This window comes from Urocampus carinirostris, chromosome 10 (assembly GCF_059441175.1).
Source record: "Urocampus carinirostris isolate Australia breed hairy pipefish chromosome 10, RoL_Ucar_1.0, whole genome shotgun sequence".
NCBI lineage: Eukaryota > Metazoa > Chordata > Actinopteri > Syngnathiformes > Syngnathidae > Urocampus > Urocampus carinirostris.
Window position 1 is genome coordinate 26,988,975 of NC_142358.1, and position 22,961 is coordinate 27,011,935.

General features: G+C 39.8%; 1 protein-coding gene across 1 annotated transcript; it reads right to left on the minus strand.

Annotated features, from left to right (window-relative positions):
- Positions 1–354: 354 nt before the first annotated feature.
- Positions 355–20,812, minus strand: ywhae1 (tyrosine 3-monooxygenase/tryptophan 5-monooxygenase activation protein, epsilon polypeptide 1). Its single transcript, XM_088346502.1, has 6 exons — positions 20,578–20,812; positions 10,244–10,446; positions 9,696–9,802; positions 7,477–7,683; positions 6,602–6,738; positions 355–2,354 (listed from the first exon to the last, which is right to left on the minus strand). Exons 1-6 carry the CDS (start codon positions 20,639–20,641, stop codon positions 2,302–2,304), a joined length of 771 nt encoding a protein of 256 aa, XP_088202628.1. The 5' UTR covers positions 20,642–20,812; the 3' UTR covers positions 355–2,301.
- Between the last annotated feature and the right edge of the window lie 2,149 nt (positions 20,813–22,961).

Below are 22,961 nucleotides of genomic sequence, written 5' to 3' on the forward strand. Positions count from 1 at the left end.
GTCTTTGTGAGAGGCTACTGGTTTTGGCAACATCAAGTTGACATATTTCAACCTGCTGCTTGTTTTTCTCTTGCGCTTCTCTGAGTGTTGTCTCGCGGGCTGGATTAAATCCCTCAGCGGGCCTAATCTGGCCCGCGGGCTGCCTGTTTGACACACGTGCGCTAAATGATGTCATCATGCCTTTACCAGTATATCCAATAGCCAGACAGTCAGAAGATAGGCTGATGTAAAAAGACAAGATGACAACGTATCTGAAAATCTCAACCCTGTAGAGACCCGGAACCCGACCCTATTGAGAATTATTACCCGGTGGATACTCTAGGGCTAAGCAACCGTGTGGCTTTAGCAAAAAAGAAAAGGAAAAGCATATTTTTTATGTAGATTGTTTAATGTTAATTCCATGCTGTGTTTCAGTAAGAACAATACAGATCCCCGTCTGTGGCGCCAGTCAGATATCCAGTAGTACAAATCAGCTAAAGTTACACATGATGCAGCAAAACGGGTAGACAAGCAGAAGAGCTTGCGGTTGAAATAAGCTCTAAACCAAAGGAGCTTCAGTAAAAAGTGGGGAAAAGCAGCAGAAAATACTAGCTAGCACAAACAAGCCGATTTTGTTGAACTAGCAGGGAACCAAAACTCATGCTCGTTTCTTCCTCGACCCTAATTTGAACCGATAGTGATAATGCAACCTTCAGGCGTCTCCGCGCTGTTACAGTATCAAACACAAAGTACAGTCCGAAAAAAAAAAAAAAAACAGAAGTCTACGGTGTAAAAAGCACCTCTTTGCCCCACTTGGATATCACAAATGTTGCCAACATCCTCTGAAATACTAACATAAAATAAGACACTTGCGACGCTCCAACCCATGCCCATTAAAAGTTAACGCCGTTATACTAAAAACAAAGATAAAATAGCTCCCATTAACTAATCGTCGACATTTTTCAGTAATAAAAGTTAATTTCTGTAATTACATTAAGAAAGATTCTCAATACATCCAGCAACAGATACAAATATTGAGGAAAAGCATCAAGAAAAAACACAATAGAACAATTCAAAACCGCTTGTACCGGGAAGAAAGGAAAACCAAAACCCAGGGACTTCTTTCTCTCTCACCTTGGAGTTCCTGACTGGAGGAAGTGGTGTAAGGACTAGTATACCGTATTTTCCAGACCAAAGGTGCACCCGGAAATTTGAAAGTGCGCCTCACCGGGGTGCATCTTATATACTGGGCACAGTGTTTATTCGTCGTTTTGTTACACAAGGTTTGATGGTAAACTACTATGATTGAGCAATGATTGATAATCGAATAACATGGCTGACCAATATCACCCCCCAAAAAATGAATTCAACGGGAATCGAACATGGGTTGCGGCAGTGTAAGACCCAAAACCTAACCAGGACAACAGTGTTTCTCAACAAGTGAGTCTGGACCCAAAAGTGGGTTACGGACCCGTTTTCAGTGGGTCACGGGCCTTTTCCTTAGGAAATTATCGCAAAGGATTAAAAACAGAGAGTCTATTACACTCCATAACAGTAGGTAGCAATAATGCCCTGCTCCACATCTTATTTTATTGTAATTTTGTTGGTTTTATTTCTGTAATTTGCCCACAATAGCGGGTCCCTAGAGAGTTAGTGGAAAATAGTGACCATCGAGTCAAAGAATGAAACGATTAAAAATACTGTATGAGTGTGCTGCTGGAATTTACAATAAATGGTTCAACAATGTTATATTTTTAGTTTTTTTACATAGATTTTAAGCTTTAATAACCGCATAATTAAACGATTATCGATGTTTAGGTACATACTTAATATTTTTAATTTCTTTTAGTATGTGGATATTTTAAAGCAGTTTTAGGGGGTCCTGAAGTCAGACGAGTTTAGAACCACTGGTCTAGTGGTTAGATTTTCACACTTTTACTGCTGTGACCCTTGTTTGATTCCCGTTGTGTATAGTGTTTTGCGATTTTGGTCAGCAACATTTTTCCACTGATCAATCATTGCACCAATATATACCAGTAAGTTGCATAAAATGTGCAACCGCTACACGATCTGATAGTTTTTACAAAAGACTTTTTCTGGAGGTGCGCATTAGAGTGTGGAAAATACTGTATGAAGAACAAATATTGAAACATAAGAAAAGAAAAACATGACAGACTTGAGTGCCCTGTTGGGTCCTGGGGTGGCAGAAAGTAAAGAAAAAGAAGATTGGGACTGGAGAACAGGAAAAAGGACAAAAACAGGGAAAGGAAGGAGTGCGAGTTGTGGGTCACAAGTTGTTGGCTTATGCTGGCAGAGTCTGGCTTAGGTCAGCGCTTCACCCTCCACATCTTGAAGTACTTCTGAGGTCTGTTCTTCTGCAAAAGTGGACAAGAGTAGTCTCAGTGACAAACAGGTGGCGGTTTCACACGGACAAAAAAACTGCAAACCACGGCGGATTTGTGCACATGTTTCAAACTTGGCGGTCGGGCGAGGACAGTCAAGATTCACGCCGATCGGCCATTATCTCTTGAATTGAGATCTTAGTTGCCAATTCATATGATGTCTGATAGTGTCATGTCAGGAAACAGCTGCTTTCTTTCTGCATCTCGTCGAGAATGTGTCCCGCGCCATCGTCAGGCCACTGAAGAAATGCATCTCTATCTCTCTCTCTCCCTCTGGCTCGCTCTCTCAGTCGGGGCTTTGACCATCCAATTAATATAATTACTTGTGTTACTAGGCTAGGCCGCGAGAATGTTGTCCGCCATTGAATCGGCCCGTGGTACATGTCCTTCACAGTCCGATTCATCATCTATGGACTTTTAAGGTTTTATTCATCTTTCAGGACGACTCCCCAATTCCCCCATTCTCTAACATTAGTCTATGGTACAGTGAATTTTGGATCAGCTGCTCAGTTTCTGTGAATTTCAGCATGATCAACAACATGCTTGAAAGAGGCGTTAATTGCAGAAAGTTTCCTCTTCGCAGTCCGAGTAGCCATTTAACGGGTGCTAATACTCCATATTGGTAATTGCTCAAAACAGCAATGCTTAGCTCACGATCCGGTGTAGATGAAGCGAGGAAAGTACTGGAAAAATCGAGAATTAGCCTATTATAAAACGTCAACTCAAGTGATTTGGATATTGTTGTTGTTATTTTGTGATAGTGGTAGGCGATATTTTTGACTTTATAAACAAATAAATGAGTTCATTCATCGTCCAACTGCCAATCACTATGATTGGCAGGGCTGCTGGAGCCCATCCCAGTTGGCTTTGAACATTAACTAAAAAATGCATTGAAGATCACTTTGCCTCATGAAAAAAAAATATATTTCCTTAGATAACATTATTAGCTCAGTGGCCTTGGGGGTAGGGCAGCCGCTCAGAGACTGGGAGCTTGCTGGTTCAAACCTCGGCCGAGTCATACCTAAGACTTACAACATTGGTACTCATTGGCTCCCTGCTTGGCGCTCGGCAATAGGGGTTGGAAATGGGGGGTTTGGTCACCTAATGACTCCCAACAAATCAGTTGGGTTGAGCGAGGGGGCCAGAAAGAGTCAGGAATGTGTTGTATCAAATCATGACTTTGCATGGCAAAGATCAAGACCAGATTTAAAGGCTCATAACGCCCCAAGATAAAACAAATGTGTAAGTATTACATTTTATCAAAATAACAGCTTAGTTTTATACGTTCCTAGTTTCGTGGGGGCACTGTCATGCAAGCACACACTCACAGGCTCATTCTGCCAATCTCTCCTGCAATTAGCAGACGGGCTTTTTATGTTAGTTGATTTGAGTTACTCCCAAATAAGTCTATATTGTCCTTGTTTGATTTTTTTTTTAAATTCTCATCGCTCAATGGGAAACTAAACCTGCCTACCTCCAATTACTGAAGCATCTTAGCTAAACTGAATTGACAGAACGACAGCAGGTGAGCAACCTTTTCAATTCACATAACTAGTTTAACAAGTGAAAATTATTTGGGCCAATAAATTGTATTTAGGAAACTCAAATCTAATTTGTAGAAGAGAGGTCAACAAGTACACAACAAGGAGCTCAATAACACTTTTAGCATTTAAAAGTAAGCGTGGCAATCAACAAAATGATTTTAGAAAACTATAATTCTGTGCTAAATTCTTTGTAAACCATACCTCCAAATTGGTACCAGTCATGCAAGCAACTCCAAGTAAATACACTGTTAAAAACAAATTACCGTAAAATTTGGGCTATAAGCCGCAACTTTATTCCTAAGTTTTCAACTTTATTCCTAAGTTTTCAACTTTATTCCTAAATTTTCAACTTTGCGATTTACGCAAGATGAGAGTAGTTTATGCATTTTTAGCAGTAAAGGTAAGAGTGAGACAAGTGGAATCAATGTGTCAAGGAAGACAAGTTTAATGTTACTCTGTGCTTTGTGCATGAATAAAACTAGCAAGAACAGACCCTCATCACGGAAAAGGTGTCAATCAAAAGAGGAGGGCTAACTTCCATAATGGGGATAATTTTAAGAGTACAGATTATAAGAAGCATCGTCCAACGAAGCAAAAATGTTTAAGGCCGATTCCTATTTATCTGTCGGCATTATCGTGTGTTTTCGACTAAATGTTTTACTCTGTTGGATTCAATGGATTGTCCTTGATGTAACAAAGTTGTTTTCGTGTACATTTAAAGTCTAGTCGAAGAAGGCTAGAGGACGTAATGGGGAGTATTGCCAGCTTTATAGCTTTCGGATATCTCGTTTCAGACTGAACGTGATGTTTCCCTGATGAGTTATTTTTTTAATTGGTCATCATACCTTGAATCCGAAGAGTTTAAGCTTTCCACTTATGTGTGAAGTATTTTAGTGACTGGTGACGTCGTACATGTTTATCAAAAGTCGGGCGGCCCACCGGCATTTGTCGGTATGTTAAGGAGGTTAGGGTACTGTACTGGACTGTCTCAGAAAATTAGAATATTGTGATAAACTTCTTTATTTTCTGTGATGCAATTAAAAAAACAAAAATGTCATACATTCTGGATTCATTACACATCAACTGAACTATTTCAAGCCTTTTATTATTTTAATATTGCTGAATTTGGCTTACAGCTTAAGAAAACTCAAAAATCCTATCTCAAAATATTAGAATATCATGAAAAAGTATACAAGTAGGCTATTCAACTAATCACCTGAATCATCTAATTAACTCGAAACACCTTGCGAGGGTTTCCTGAGCCTTAAAAACACTCAGCTTGGTTCAGTAAACTAAATCACTGCTGATCTGACTGCTGTCCAGAGGACCATCATTGATACCCTCCATTAGGAGGGTAAGACACAAAAAGAAATTTCTCAAAGAGCAGGCTGTTCACAGAGTGCAGTTTCAAAGCATATCCACAAAAAGTCTGTTCGAAGGGAAAAATGTGGCCGGAAACGCTGCACAACCAAGAGAGATGACCGCAGCCTTAACAAAATTGTGAAGAAGAGCCGCTTCCAGAACTTGAGGGAGCTTCAAAGACAGTGGGCTGAAGCTGGAGTCCAGGTATCAAAAGCCACAGTTCACAGACGTGTCCGGGAAATGGGCTACAATAGCCGTATTCCCATGGTCAAGCCACTTCTAAACTCAAGACAACGGAAGAAGCGTCTGACTTGGGCTATGGAGAAGAAGCACTGGACAGTTGCAGAGTGGTCCAAAGTCCTCTTTTCAGACGAAAGCAAGTTTTGCATTTCATTTGGAAGTCAAGGCGCCAGAGTCTGGAGAAAGGCTGGAGAAGAGCAAAATCCAAGTTGCTTGAAATCCAGTGTGAAGTTCCCATAGTCAGCAATGGTTTGGGGAGCCATGTCAGCTGCTGGTGTTGGTCCACTGTGTTTCATCAAGTCTAGAGTAAATGCAACTGTGTACCAAGATATTTTAGAGCACTACATGCTTCCATCTGCTGAAAAGCTCTATGGAGATGAGGATTTCATTTTCCAGCATGATCTGGCACCTGCCCACAGTGCCAAAACCACCAGTAACTGGTGCACTGACCATGGCATCACTGTCCTTGATTGGCCTGCTAATTCCCCTGACCTGAACCCCATCGAGAATTTGTGGTGTATAGTTAAGAAGAAGATGAAAGACACCAGACCTACAAATGCAAATGAGCTGAAGGCCGCTATCGAAGCATCCTGGGCATCAATAACACCTCAGCAATGCCACAGGCTGATTGCCTCCATGCCACGCTGGATTGATGCAGTAATCCGTGCAAAAGGATTCCCAACCAAGTACTGAGTGCATCAATGGACATTTTCAAATGTTTGATTTAGTTTTGCTGTTATAAAATTATTTTTTTTACTTGGTCTGAGGAAGTATTCTAATATTTTGAGATAGGATTTTTGAGTTTTTTTTCAGCTGTAAGCCAAAATCAGCAATATTCAAATAATAAAAGGCTTGAAATAGTTCAGTTGATGTGTAATGAATCCAGAATGTATGACATTTTTGTTTTTTTAATTGCATTACAGAAAATAAAGAACTTTATCACAATATTCTAATTTTCTGAGACAGTCCAGTATACTATTAACTGTTTCTGTGTACCGTCTTTCTGTAAATATCTCATGTTTCAATGAGAGCCAAGACACTTATAGACAGGTGTGGCTAATGAATGCATCTCACCTTCTCCCTGCATATCTGAAGTCCACAATGTCAGGTTGTCACGTAACAATTGCATGATAAGTGTAGAGTCTTTGTAGCCATCTTCACTCAGTGAGTCCAACTCCGCAATTGCGTCATCAAACGCAGCCTTTGCCAACCTGAGCAGATATACAGAACATTTGTTAGCCCAAATTGTGATCTGAACCTACAAATATGAAGCAATTTCTCATTTAGGTAAAACCTGATCAGACCAGTTGAGTTCATTAACTCATTTAGTGCAATATCATACAAGTACGTTTTCAGAAGCATTGTCCAAGGGTACCAAAACGTACAAATACATTTTTGTTTTATTTCAAAAAAAGAAAACTATTATCAAGTGCTTGGCACATCTGATCAATAAGTATCAAGTCTATAGGAACGATTTCAGTCTGAAACATCATCATAAAATGACAGGAGTGGTTTTGTTCAGCTCTGTATCCCCACATCTAGGGAGCATCCACTTTCTAGTGTTGCTTCATTTATCAGCGGAATGAGAGTGTGGGCAGCCCCATGTGGCGAGTAGGTGTATTGGGCAATCATGTGATCACTTTACCAGTTTACTAGTTATTGCATCAGTCATTGTTTAGATATTGGAAGTATCACAGATGCAAAAAATCCCAAAAGTTATAAAGTTCTAATAAAAGGTGGTTGAAGCTTTCTTTTGATAAGTCAAATGGCTATACAGTATAGCTAAAAAACTACATTTTCGGTTGGCCTTCAAAAATGAGTAAAAAATGACAAAAACTGGCTGGCACGGGCTCTTCCCATTTGAGAAACGTCTGGAATTGAATGAGTTAAATAACAATCATTCAACAAGGCATGATACTGCTAGAACACAGGAAAGCCACAACAAAAACCTGCAAGCACGATCTGGCGAGTTGAGAATCTCGTAGTAGAAGACGGAGAAGTTGAGGGCGAGACCAAGGCGAATTGGGTGCGTGGATGGCAGCTCATTTGTGGCAAGATCAGTAGCGGTTTTGTAGGCAACCAGGCTCTGCTCTGCTGCCTCCTTTCTGCCATTACCAGTAGCGAACTCTGCCAGATACCTGTGGTAGTCGCCTATCCTAAAATTGCACATGAATCATTTTACTGTTATGCTAGTAATCGCATCTGTCGTGATGCAGGGCATTTTGCTGAATATAATATGAGTCACAAAACAATAGACAAAAAATACTGAATTTTCCAGACTAAAAGGTGCACTTAAAAACCCCAAATGTCCAGAAATTCGAGAGTACGCCTTATAACCCAGTACGCCTTATATACACCACTGAATACGGTGGATAAAATTGAAAATGCAAAATGTGTGTGTCACAGATGAGATTTTAAAGCAGTGGTTCCCAAAGTGGGCAGTGGGCACTAGGAGTGCACTGGGGAGCCAAAGGGGCGCCAGCCTGCAAAAGTTTGGGAACCATTGTTTTACAGTCTACTGCCGTATTTGAGCAATCAATTGATAATAATCGCTGGACAAGAATGAAAAGCATTATATGCAACGGGATTCAAAATTTGTTCTTGGCAGTAAAGTGTTACAGTTAACATATGGAAAGGCATTAGAGCTTCTCATTATCCAGGGATCATAATGGAGATTTTCATTTTCAGCTGAAATAGCCAGGGTCCAGGGGCCGCAGGCCCCGGCCAGGTCCAGGGCGGAGCCCGGTGGGGGGCTCAGGGGGGCAAACCCACCCGAAGCCAACGGCATTTATCTTATTTGCTATGTGAAAATTGCACTAGAATGAATTAAATCCAACAAAACAGAAACCATGTATTTTTTTCAGTTTTAAGATGTTTAAAACAATTGGGGGATTACAATGTTACAACAATCACCATTGTTGTTGTGTTTTGATGATGAAGATGGACCTTGTATTTAGCTACTAATCAACAATATATATGAAAATATATACATTAATAACCATTCATCATTAATTTGAAAATAGAATGCACAAACTGAACATGCTTAAAGAAAATACATGTCAGTCTGTGACAGTCTTCTCCAGCCATGACCACTTAAATTTATTCTTGATTCCTTTATCAATCTCGGAGACAAAAGCCTCGTCTTCTTTTCTTAGTATTTTCATATTTACTTTTTCAAACACTCATTTCACCGTTTGAAAAGACCGGAAGGAGTGCCATGTTTGAGAAAGCCAATGCTCTGAACAAAAGCTCTGCTGATTGGTTATCAGCGAACCTATCGACCAATGGTAGGAGTCGATCTATTTGTTGTGTGTTATAGATCTAATGCGCTGCGCTTCTTTTTGCCGATTTTTCTCGCGATCTCTAACTGCTAACTTGGGGTGATGAAACAGTCACGTATCATACCTCACCCCCCCAAAATATTTTCTCATCGAATTTAGACGATTTACGGGAATGACCTTTGGGGTTCAAAAACAGCGGAAATCCGCGGAAAATTCTGATTCCTAATTATCACACTAATTTTACTCAAGGTGCCAGAAAAACTGATTTGCGTAGTGCATTCTGATTAAACAGTGTCTCCACTTCTTCACCTGTGCGTCAATAGCGAAAATGACAAATAGACAACAGAAAGTCAAAAATACGATACAAGTTATATAAGTTACAAGTTATATACGTGTATATTTTAAATTGCAACGTTATTGACGCACAGGTAAAAAAGTGGTGACTCTAACCTATCACAATGCAGAACAAAATACACTATGCAAATCAGTGTTTCTTGCACAGTGAGTGAAATTCATGTGCTGATGAGATAAGGTCCTAGGCCTTCTGATATGTCTTATGTACAACTGTGGGTTAAGTGCCGGTGCCGCCACCGATGGAACCCAGGTTCGGTTCCTGTAGCAAACGGCGATTTTAATCAGCGCCACTCATCGACTGATCATTCATTGCCCCAACATATACAGTAGGTGTATAAGGAACCCAAAGGAAATACACAAAGGAGTCTAAATTGTGCATTATGATCCTGAGCACCTTATGAAAAATATATGACAAACTACTATTTTGGGTGTGCTCCATACGATCAAGTGCGCCTTATAGGACGGAAAATATGATAAACCAAAAAATTACACGTCATTCCTTTAAAAAGTTGGACCCACCCCGCCACACTTACATTTTGCTGTAGAAGACTTTTGAATCTCCAGCAACTGCAGAGGGGACAAGGTGCTTTTCCAATGCCTCCAGAATGTCACCACAGATTGATTTAAGCTCATCTTCAACCTGCCAGGACAAGCACAGATAGTTAAAAATGTATTTCCTCCGTAATCCTAAAGGAGAACTTAATTTGACACCATTCAAAAATACTTGCTTCATTGTGGGGTTTTAGACTCATTTTTGAATTTAAAACTAAACTTTTCTTACTGGCTAAGGTAGAATAAGTATATTCCAGCATGATTGCCCAGCTGACAATTGACTGCAATCCAACAGCCTCTCCCATCTCTGTGACAAACTCTGGCCTCTCCCTGAGTAATAGCCAGCTCTTATTTCCTTTCATAATGGCAAGTGAGTGCACAAGTTGCCAGCTATGACTCAGACACAGTCTGTTCGGTAGCAGCTCGTAATGTGTAATATAAATAGAAGATGGTGATCTCACATCACCACATAAAACACTTTAAACTCCAAAGCACGCTTGCAACAACGGGTAATATGTAAATTTCTTACAGTTTTCCTGTATTCCCGAACCATCTTCAATTTTTCTTCTGCACCCTTGCTCTTCTCATCCCTCTGTTCAATACTGCTGATTATCCTCCAAGAGGCTCGCCTGGCCCCAATGACATTCTTGTAAGCCACTGATAATAGGTTCCTCTCCTCTGCAGTGAGCTCCAAATCCATGCCCGCCACCTTCTTCATAAATTCCACCATTTCTATGGAAATGACAAAAGCAAAGCAATTTAATACGATTGGTCAATTGTTAAATATCCTGTGTACAGGTATTCATGTCCAAGTTTCTTCAGCCTGGGCCACCAGCTGCCTCCCACCTGCTCCAAGAGTTACTGGAGCATATCCAATTATTGTAAACATTTAAACTCTATAGTATTGTTTTTTTTTACAATTGTATTACATTTTGACATCACAAAACAGTCGCTGTTACTGGTGATCATTCAGAAAAGACGTGCATAATCTGTTTCAGTTGACAACATGCATCTCCTGCTACATAAATGTACACTATTTCATAGCTGTAAGTCCAAAATACAAAATCCATAGTTTGCTTTGTTTTACACCAACATGTTGGTTCTACGCAGGAATACAACACTTTCAAAAAAATGGGGAAGAAAAGTCAGACACATATCCCTAAAATCGAAGGAAATATTGTTTCCCATAAATGCTAAATACAAAGACTACTATTTAAAACATTTGATACAACCGGGCACACATTGCTGGCTTCTCACATACCAATCCCCAGTACCATTCGTAACATTTAACAAATGGTGTGAATATCCATTAGTGCCTTTTCTTTATTTATTTTTATGCTTTATTCAATAGATAACGTGATAAAAGACAGCATCTAGGTAGAGAGCAGAACATGTTGCTCTCCAAAATGAAAATGTTACAAAAACAAAAGATGAAAATGTGAATTTGCACATGTTTTTTCCATTTTTGGTAAAATCCAAAGCAAGAAATTATTAGATCTATTCAAAAAAATTTACATTTTGATATTAGATGATAATTAGCTGTATCGAGAAAATCTGTGCCGTGGTATTTGGACTTTATCTGAAACAGTCCTTTTCTTTCACGATTTTCATCCTTGAAGAAACAAACGTATAAAGGCTCTTTGAACTTAGTTGGGCATTGTTAACACATACTAACAGATACTAACACATACTATATTTAGTTGTTAACTTTTTAAGGATGCCTCATACTTTGCAACCCACTAGTAGGATAAATGAACATCAGGTAGACGTTTGTAGTCCTACAAAAAAGTGCAATAATTTTAACCACATAGTACAGTTAATTGACCCCTTAACGTCCCTTTTACAATTCGCCTTAAATCCCAATCCAAGGTGTACCTAAAGTAAATTGATATGCTGTTTTTGGACCTTTTGGAGAATATAGATGGCTTTGGTCGCTTTTGAAAGGTAGGCGTCTTAAGTTATCCCCAACTGAAATAATCACTGCAAGTGCTACTAACATTGAGTAATCCAAGTTGGAACACACAGGAATAGAAGTTTTTTCTCCCCCAAATTCTTTTTGCCAATTAAATTCCTGCAGACGAGTGTAGGATGGTCATCTTAGCTGGAAAACAGGCGAGACAATAGCTTGAAGCCTAACCTGGTACCTTGCCAAATTAGATTTTGAATCTGAAAAACGAAACATTGCATTTTACACATTTTTCCAAGGGTAGGTTTAGGCGTTTCCAAAAGAGGCCATTTAGAGACGACCAGTTTTCATGGGAGCGTCACAAGCTCAGGAGGTAGAGCGCTGGTCTAGGGAGAGGTCACAGGTTCCATTCCCGGCTCCTCACAGTTAAATGTCAAAGTGTCCTTGGGCAAGACACTGAAACCCTAAATGCCTTCAAAACACAGGTAGTCTCCTTGCATGACTGTGTGTGTGAATGGGTAAGTGTGAAGCAGAATGTAAAGAGCTTTTGGAGGTCTTCAGTTACTTGATAAGCGCTATTTAAAAGCAGACCGTCTAGCACTCAAATCTTGGCAAATTTATATTTCACTTGGGCCAATAATTTCAAATATTGGGATTGATTTTTTTCAGTTTTGGACACAACTTCAGAGTGTTACCTTTCAAAATTGTCCATATTCTCCAAATGGTTCAAGAAAAGCATTTAATTTACTTTGGGGGGGTTATCATAGATAAGGATTTTAGGCCAATTTTACAGGAATGTTTAGGGGTTAAAGATCTTTACGGATCCTAGGACCTTCAGTTTTAAACATTATCAATAAATTGCCGCCCTCAGGTGTTGTTCCAGTGGCTTTTAAGTCCGCTGTCATTAACCTACCTTCGATCTGGAAAGCCTGTGTGATTACAGACCTGTGTCAAACCTACCGTTTCTTTCAAGTATTTCAAAAAGTTGTGGCAGAGCGGAATGCTTTTTATGACTGAAAATAATATTTTTAATGTATGCAAGCTAACCTGCATTTGGCATCCTGTCAGCTTAAGATGTGATTCTAAGGTTATATTTAGAGCTGCAACAACGAATCGTTAAAATCGAGTAAAATCAACTATTAAAAGCGTTGCCAACGACTTAGATCATCTCTTAGCACATCTTTTCAATGCAAATAAGAGTGCATGCTAGTAGTACCCATTTAGTCCGGCAGAGGGCGCACCAAGACTATTTTGCACTAGAAATGTATTTATAGAACACTTAGATACTGAAATGCAACTAACTGTGCTGTATAAAAGAAAATTAAATGCCCAATAAGATGCAGACATTGCAGTTATAAGTAAAAGACAGTCCTCAGTAGGGTCGCGGGGGGTGCTGGAGCCCATCCCAGCCATCTCCGGGCAGTGGGCAGAAGACACCCTGAACTGGTTGCCAGACAGTCGCAGGGCACACAGAGACAGACAACTAACCCACCCATTCACACCTAGGGACAATTTGGACCGGCCAATCAATCTGCCATGCATATTTTTGGAATGTGGGAGGAAACCGGAGTGGCCGGAGGAAACCCACGCAAGGAAGAACATGCAAACACCGCACAATACGTCTCAGCCATCGTGCTGCCCCTAGAAAACATACTTGAGCCAGAAAACTCTTCATATAAATACAATTTATTAATTTTCCTTACTTAATTTATTGGATACAGATTTGGGGAAATCCATATAAGAGCAATATAGAATATTGATTAAATTATAGAAGAAAACCATTAGGATTTTGCATAACACTAGGGATAAAAACAGTTTGTAAAAACATGTTAAAATTTGAAAGTATATTGTAACTTAAATCCCGGTTATTAGTATACAAAGCAAGAAAGCAACGAATATTCAACAGTGTTTCTCTACAGAGCAGACACTTGTCTCAGAACAATCAGGAACTTCAAGGTCCAACATTCTCGCACAACATTGAAAAGCCCCTGTGCCAGGCCAAAAAAAGTTCTATTTTCTTGTTTTGATTTTGAAAAAGTCTTTCCTGCAAAGAAGATAAACGAATCAATGAAGGCACATAAAAGCTTTGGCTTCTTACTCCCTTTGGGGACATGTTTAAGAACTGTACTATTGTAATAAAGAGAAAGCCTCAAACAAACATCCGATGAAGTACTCACATTACCCTCGGATCAATTCTCTCCTTTTTTCACTTTATAAAAATGTATCTTACATGTTTGCAGGCTTTTATCATACATTTGTATGCATTTTTCTTTATTGTTAAGCTATTTGACAAACACTTGAATTATTATTTTTTTTTTTTTAATTATAGAATACACTGTTGTATTTTTATTCGTCCAAAACATTATTTGAATAAACAGAAAATTAAAACTTTGTTTAAAAAAATTCTAAATTATTCATTGATTAATCGAAAAATTAATCTACCTATTTGTCGATTACTGGAATAATCGTTAATTGCAGTCCCAGCCCTGTTGGGATTATACAAAATTAAGCAGGGATTTGCCCCCTCATATCTTTCACATTTTGTTTCACCCCTGCTGAGCCTTTACTCAGAAAAAGCTGTTCTGCTAGTGATCCCAAGAGCCAAGAAGAGATCTGCAGGTTCCACTGCATTTTCCATTCGGGGCCGGATCTGTAGAATGTCTATGTATTGCAACATTCATTGCAGCCTGGTCATCCTGGAAGGAAGATTAGGACATGTGTGGTCCCTTCTCAATGTTTCTTCATTTTCCTTGCCCTTTAGGTCAGATGGTGTAATAATAGTCTGTAGTATGTGCTAGTCATTGGTCTGTGCTGCCCTTTGAGACTTCTAGTGTAGAAAGCTATATAAATAGCATTTCTTGTGTCCAAACATCCTGTCAATATTTAGATTTACAAGGCTAAGTAAAATGACAACTCAGTTCAGTCTCTGTTAGCACAATCGTGTCCTCAGCTGAGCCCGCCGCTTTACATCACACACAGGGCGCACTGCACACTGGGGAGCGCCGCACAATTTGAAGAAAACCTGAGACTTTTATGGGCGTCTTATCGTTGGTACTTAAGATCTTTGAGACTCGTGTTGACCTTAATTTTTTTCATAAATAATTATTTCAAAACAAAGTGCAGTTCTTTAAAACAGCGTCAAAATTCTGCAATCAAAGATCCCGAAGTATTAACAATTGACGCAGGCGGCGCAGGGTGAAGGACAGGAGGGAGTGCTGGGAGTTTTTGCAGAGCTTCACCCGCTCAGTCAAATTGCCCCGGGTGCAAATTTAAAACGACATGGAGAAATTTTGCAGTCAATTTTGTCTCCGAGCCATACAAAGTCATTCGAAGAGCCATATATGGCCTGCGAGGAATATATGACCAACCCCTGCACTAGAGGATACTAATGCTTTATCAATAACCGCCACTGTTGTTAACATCAGTGACATCGAGCAACATGTTGTGAATCCAGTTCTGTGAGTTACAAAATAAACAAGTGCTCATCTTCCATGAATAGTCCTCCGTGGTTGGTGACTTTGCCTCTTCCTTTCGCCTGATTGAAGGCTGAAGAGTGACATTTGTCACCTATCGACGTCCGGGTCAGGTCGCATAAACGCGCCCTGTCCATTCACACAGAAGTCGCATTCCACCAGATTGGATATGTATCGGAATTAGGACCACATAAGAAAGTGGTATGAAATAAGCGGACATGTGCCATTCGGACAGAACGACAATAGGTTGCGTCCGTGCAAAAAAATCTGATTTCCCAGCAGTGCAAACCTAGCCTACATGAGATACTTCACCAACAGAAATCAAAAGTTTATTTTTTAAACAGTTGAAAAAAATGCTGCATGGTTTTGCCCATGCATCAATTAAAATGGCATAACCATTGTGATGATTTTTTGAGCCATTCAATAAATGAATACAAGATCAGTTTAAAAAGTTAAGATAATCCGTGATAGTGATATATATTTTTTTTAGATCGAATTGGTATACAATTTGGGAACATTTAAGATGTGGAAAGCGACACGGTAGTATGAGGGAGGATACGCCAGTTTAAACAAGACAGATAAAACATTCATGGTGCCAAACATGCAGCTCAAACCTGCAGTACCTGAATGATCGCATTCAACGAAAATGTGAAGGTAACACACTCAAGTCCGAAACTGACAGTTGTATTTCAATTCTCGAAATGGAAAAACAAAAAAAAAACAAAAAAACCTGTTGTAGAATAACCACATAAAGTTGACCACATTCCAGCCGGGTTTCCATGCAGTCAGTTGACCATCAATCAACGTCTCCTGGAGCTCCAAATCCCATGAGTGAGTCATCATACATTCATTTAAAGTTACTAAGCAACCTGTAACTGTCGCAAAGGCGGCCATCTAAAAACAGCTCATGTGAGACCACTAATGGTATGTCATTCTAACGGGGCGATCAAGGTCAAAAAAGGAGGAATACTTGGTCTTTCAAGCCACTAGAACCCGAGCAAAAGCCCATTATGTCAACAGCAAGGCTGCAATGATTAGTCAAAGTTGCAGACAAAAATTAAGAATAGAAGTAGTCGACAATGACTTCCATTGTCAAAATACTGCTGTCGCTCAAAAATATTTTTTTCCAAAAGTGAGGCATTTAACATGACTATAATCTCTGCTAAGTTTCTCAAGCGCAAAAGCGTCTGTCTAGAGTGGTAACATACAGAAAAGATGGCGTCAACACCATTTTATTATGTACGCGTACAAAAACCTCTTAAGTTTGGGAGCTTATTAGGAAATACAATGGAAGCAAAACTGAATTTTGTTGTTGTTTATTTGAGTATTAATTACAATTTAAAACACACGGATAAAACCTTTCCTTTTATTAAAAAAAAAGTACTGGTGCAAAGCATCCATAATCAAACAAAACCGACAGAATCCTCGTCCTGTTTTTGTCCAGAACGGTTTTGCTTAATCGACATTTAACGGTTCACTTTCTTCACGTTCAGAGTCACTTTCCAAAAGTTAGAACAAAAGTCCTGGCAGACACTTTAGCCCAAGCGTCGACAATCCATTATTTTAATTATAATCCACTGGAAGTTTCAGTGCCACCATAGAACTGTTCCAAGTGTACAAATCACACAGAAAAGAAAGCACCAAGACAATAACAATAACTTTCAAATTGCTAAAAAAAAATATGGCGTTAGCATCCACGAGTACTTCCGCCAACAATGCATTGCACGTGACGTCACGTGTCCTCTTCCGCGCAAGTGGGTTGTGGTAGTGTTTACATATGGGATGTGTAGAAGTCACAGGAGAACGCATTTAGTTGGAAATGTGAATGATCTCACAACTACATCGGATTTCACCGAAAAACGTTGTAAGTCTTGACTCGTATAAGGCTCGAACCAGTTCCCACTCTTGGGGGTGGGTGCCAAACCATAAGGCCACCGAGCTAGTCTACATCCGCCACTCTGCATGAGACACAAGACGTACTGTACGATAGGGCGTGCTGCACAATTTGAAAAAAATCTGAGACCTAAATGCAAATTATGGTCGAAAAAAAATTCCTAAATATTTATTAAAAGCCCTAGAAAAATTACCTGGGTTAGGGTTTAGTGTGACAATATGGTAAAAATAACTTTTGGGTGGCACTCTTGACCCTTGTCTCCCTTAAGGTAGCTCCTCACCTAATTTAAAAAAAAAAAAAAAAAAAAAAGCATGAAAACATTTTCCATATTTGCCATTTTATCATCATGTATTTGTCTTATGTATCATATAATTAGTTCAATATTGCGCAAAAAAATGTATCAGTCTTGATTTAGTTTTTCCAATGCAGGTTATCAAATTTATTGATAAAAATAGATTCATTTTTTTTTAAATCCGAGTTTTTCAAAACCAAGCCTTTATTTTTTTTTTAACAAATATCAAATTAAATATAACATGTACATGTCAGTTACAGTTTTGGAGATGTATCGGATTCCAGACTATCAAATCAATGAATCAATTTTTCCCCTCATAGTCAGACGCCTAATCCAGATATTCGAACCCAATGCGGCCCACGACTAAAAAAATTGGCCCACCCCTGGTTTACCGGGATACATTTTTTTAACTTGATTTTGATCTATTTGCCTGTCCTTAAGAAATGGACAGGTGTTTATTCATGGTCGTATGTATTTACTAACAGAGCACTCTGCCTTATTGGCTTTGGGTAGGATATTTCTATTCCATTTTTGTACGAGTCTGCAGTATGTTCATCAAAATATGTACTTTTTTCATTGTACCCATTTTTCAGGTGTTTATTATCATTTGCCAAATCATGAAGTCAATGTCATGCTAAATTCAAAAATAAAATTGATCCCATTACAGTAATTCCTTTGCTGTATTTGGGTCTACTTATCTTGGTTTCACTATATCGCGGATTTTCATCGTTCATTATGTTCTGCATTCTGATTGTCTTAACAGTCGCCCCGCCCCTTTTCTGCCTGTGTCCGCCTGTGCGGCAATGACATTGCGCTGAGTTGTGCGCGTTCATAAAACATCTTAGTGAACCTACATTACGTACACACAAATCTTTTTCAATTACAAGTATCTCTAAAAGCCATGTAAAAAGAACAAACGCTTTGGACTGACAAAAGCACCAGCGGCTGGGCCGAACGAGGCAGAGGATGATGCTTTCTATTGCCAACAAATCTGGACTTCTCAACCTGCTAAACTTACTTTTGGAGCCACATGTGCCTCTATGGCACTACCCAGTGGCTCCCTGGCGCTTTTTCTAAAATGTTGGAAAAAGATGTGGCTTCAATAAGAGGACAAACAGGATATATAAACGTTTTCCGTTGAATATAGATACAATATGTGTTTTCTTCTTAATAAGGCCTTTAAAGTTTTACTTTTGTGCAGCTCTAGACATTGTGTTGCCCACCTACATTTGTTAAACAAATGCTTGAGCCTGTAAATTGGGTTTGTTCTTTCGTTTCAATGTATAGTAATAAATGGAAGTTTCAACTTTGCAGGTATAACTATCATGGGACCTTTTTAAAAAGGAACCCAGCGAAAAACGTGGGATTACTTAAAGGATGCCTAACATGCGCCCTATGGACCACACCAGGCCTGTCGAGGGTATTAATCCGGCCCGCGAGAGGAACGCTGAGAGCAGCACAAGAGAAAAGTGAGCTGTGTTTTTTTAATATGTGCACTTGATGTTGACAAAGGCAGGCACCTCTCTCTCTCTCTGCAATCTTTTTTTTCTGTTGTTTTTCCTTCTTTTCTTTTGTTCGCTTAGATTCTTTTTCTCGCACATTCTTATTCTGTCCTTCGCTCATCCTCTCCCTTTCGCTTTACCACAACCATTCTTTCTCTCACTGTGTTGTTCTCACTCTTTTTCATCTTTCTCTCTAACTCACTCTCTCTTTTGCACATACTGTAAATTCCGGACCATAAGCCGCTACTTTTTTCCCAAATGTTCAGCCCTGCGGCTTATTCAGTGAAGCGGCCAATTTATGTAATTTTTCTAACGGCCACCAGCGGCACTCAAGTACAAAAGGTAAAATTTAGACCAGTGGAATTGTGCGCCGAGGTAGACTGCATCCTCTTAGTTTATGTTCAAATTGTCCGTATGACAGAGGACAGAGGTTCGTTCCGATTATGAGGAAGACAGTTATGGGGAGAAAGACGAGGACGGTTTACCGTGAATTTCGCAATTGCTGTACGGCTTTTTTTAACAGCTACGCTTTGTGCGTTGCGAGCATGTTAGGAGTAGCGTGGTGGTACCTTTCACGGGCACGGTTTGGGATGAAAGTTATATTATTGTTATTATTAAAGCTTTGAAAACTCTCTCGGTGTACCATCTTTCTTTGTAAATATGTGTAACCATGTATAATATGTATTTGCAACTGTATATTTTTGGAATGTATTTATTTCAGAGACTTATTATGATATGTTTTCTACGAGCAAATCAAAAAGAAGGGGCGGAGCAAACGCGGGCTGACAGGAAGTGGGGTAAAGCGGAGTTAAATCTCTGTTGTTGCAGAGATATATTTTTCCCACCCTTAACTTTGGAAATATACATTTTTTCGTTGGATTACTTTCAACAGGACCTGGACTTTAAAAGTTTGCATTAAATTCTAACTACCGGTATAATTTTCCATTCATGGTGCCGATTGTGGTGGATGGATTGTGTATTATATTTGCAGTTACAATCGCGTCACCTAAAGTCAGGTTTGGGATAAACTTGTGACTGTGTTACATGTTTAAATGTTGGCGCATGCGGCTTATATACAGGTGCAGCTTGTGTAAGGACAAAACCAATAATGTCCGCTAAATGTGGTGCGTGCGGCTTTTAATCAGGTGCGCTCTATAGTCCGGATTTCACGGTAGTTCTCTTTAATCTACTAGTCCGGAATGTGAATATTTTTCTGCTATTGTAGGCGCAAGTGTCCCCCGAGCGCAATTGAGTTTGACACCCCCGCATGATTACTGTATTCAACAAGTCGCTACAATAGTCGCCGAATAGTCGACTATTAAAAGTCTTTAGTTGCAGCCCCAGTCAACAGTTGTCCGCCCCCCACCCCACACGTTGAACTCAGGCCAGTGAAGTAGAACCGTCCTCACAACAGACGTGGCCGTGATTGATAAGAACACATTTGCAAAGCCAAAATGAGCCTTAAAGAAAAGCTAAAGTAAGTTGAGCTTCCATGAAGGAAGGTAGCAACTGACAGCTCTCACGCTCTACCGATCCGCCATTTTGTTGTAGCCCTTTCGCTAACGCTAGCCTCTGGGCGGCACTTGTTAAATCCCCTTTCAATTTTGACAGCTGTTGGAAAACCTTTATTTAGCATTTTTTTTAACCCAGTCACAACAGCGCGTCGCTCGCCATGTAACAAAGCTACATTTCACGGTTGCGTAAAAGCCCAAACTAAGCTCCAATTAGTTCAAATGAATTGGCTAGCAAAGGGAGGGTACACCCCAGCGGTGAGCAATAAGTCCAGTTGCGCTTACCGTCATAACGCTCGGCCTGCTCAGCGAGTTTTGCCCGATAAACGTAATCTTCTCGCTCTGCCATGGCTAATAGAGCCGCTCGTGTGATCCGTGAAAAGCGCCGGGGAGGGGGAAAGGCAATGCAAAAGTGTGCCTGAGTGTCAGCGGTTGCTCGCCACCCAACTGAGTCTTTTCGAATTTGAGTTCCGCCCAGCCGGTAGCACACACAGGGAATGGAGTAAAGATGGCGGTAGCTCTCATCCGGGTACTCGCAAACGTACCTGATTCGTCTCTTCTGTTACGTTGAATACGTAATGTTTGACTTCAAACGGATCGTTTTTCGCGTATTCGCCTTCAAAGATCACAGATTTATTTTTGGACATATACTTTTTGGAAAACTACGCCAGTAGCCGTCACAACGTTAATAATATGCAAGTACTTTAAGGAAAAAAACATCAGAATCATTCTTCAATGACCTGAACCTCACATTGTTTGTTTGCTGTTATTAGTGTCAATGAATTTGTTCAAACCGGACGGATCTATTGACACTATCAAAGATGTTATATGACGGAATTGTGAATATGCTTGATTGCTGTAAAGATTGTCGAGAAGGGTTGTTAAAACCTCACATTGTTTGTTCGTTGTTATTAGTGTCAATAAATTTGTTCAAACCCAAAAAAAATTCGTCCATCTTTGGTTTCATTTCTGGCGGGACATCTTACTTAGTTGAAACACTTGCATTGATTTAAAAATCTTTAACAGTGTAAAACGTAAAATACCGGTACTTCTACAACAACTGTTGCAGAGCAAAGTCAAGAGAGTTAAAAAGAAAACAGCGATGTACCGTACAAGCCCTTTTTCCAGAGTGACGATGGATTTCGAAGTTTTTGTTCAGGAACAGTGACATGTTTACATTTTTGGCTGCAGCTCGTTGCTCTCTGTAGGGTGAACTTTTTTCCATGTGTTTGTATGGATTTGCCACAATAACTGACCACTTTACCAAACCATACCTGTCAACCTGTACATTTTTGCCGTACAAAGTACGTTTATTATGCATTTTAAGAAGTGTACAATGTACGAGAAAATCTGTACAAAAAAATGCAACTTTGTCAATTATGGGTACCATCCGGTAAACACCGACTATCACGAAACGGCAAATCAATCAAGTTTAACAAGTTCGCCGCGGAAGCCTCCATCTCGGTAGCGTTTTTTTTTTCCGTTGCAAACGAAGCGAGCTGGGGATTTCCCATCATGCATCATTCAGAAAAAAAAATATGGTGTAAGATTATTTTGTAAGGGAAAATACGACAGTTTGTACAGGCATGGAGCCGTGGAGGTTGACAGGTATGCCATACAAATGACACCTGGCAATGTCTTTTACTGTTGTTGAAAAGATAGGGAGAGGTGCTACAAGTGTGCCTGTCAGTCAGCACTCAAGTTTTAAGTTAGAAAATGGCTGAGGGTGCTGGATGAGGAGAGGACTGCACAATATATATAAGCGGCACTTTAAGGAAATTGGAGAAGTGAATTTGAATCCTCTACGCAAAAAAAATGGCCTGGAGGGATGGGCACCTCCAGGCTGTACTAGCCCAAGAGACACACCACAGGAAGTGGTGCCACGACGACCCTGGCGGAGAAGGGATCAGTGAAAAATTAACTTTTATCAACGTCCATCATCTAGTTTACAGTAATCAGTGTTTTTGGACTTCAAAAAAGCCTTACTTAATGTGATGTAATGACAAAAATAAGATGACAATCCAACAAAAATGAAATAAAATGTGTCATACCCTTTGAAATCAACTTAGCATACAATAGAGAGAAACAGATGCTAATTCAGTTGTAGAAATATAGATATTAAAAAAGTAAAACAAGTTGTTGGCCAGTGAAATTTAAAAACTTTCCTTATATTTTAATAATCTGAAAATTAGTCTATTATCATATGTCATGGGATTTAAAGAAAGATTAGATCAGTTGATGGATCTACATTTTATAGATTCGACTGTACAGCAGGGCAGCACGGCGGTGAAGTGGTTAGCGCATGTGCTAAGGTCTTGGGAACCTCCTGTGTGGGTTCAAATCCAGCAACCGGACTTACTGTGCGGAGTTTGTATGTTCTCCCTGTGCTTGCGATGGTTTCCTCCGGGCACTCCGGTTTCCCACATTCCAAAGACATGCATTTCAGGTGGATTGGCAGGTCCAAATTATCCCTAGGTGTGAATGAGCGAGCGAGTTGTCTGTCCCTGTGTGCCCTGCGATTGGCTGGCAACCAGTTCAGGGTGTCCACTGCCCGATGATTGCAACCCTACTGAGGATAAGCAGTGCAGCTAATGAGATGAGATTGTACAGCAGTTGGGAGGAAAAAAATGTATGTTTAAAGTGACATTATTACTGATTTCTGATAAAAA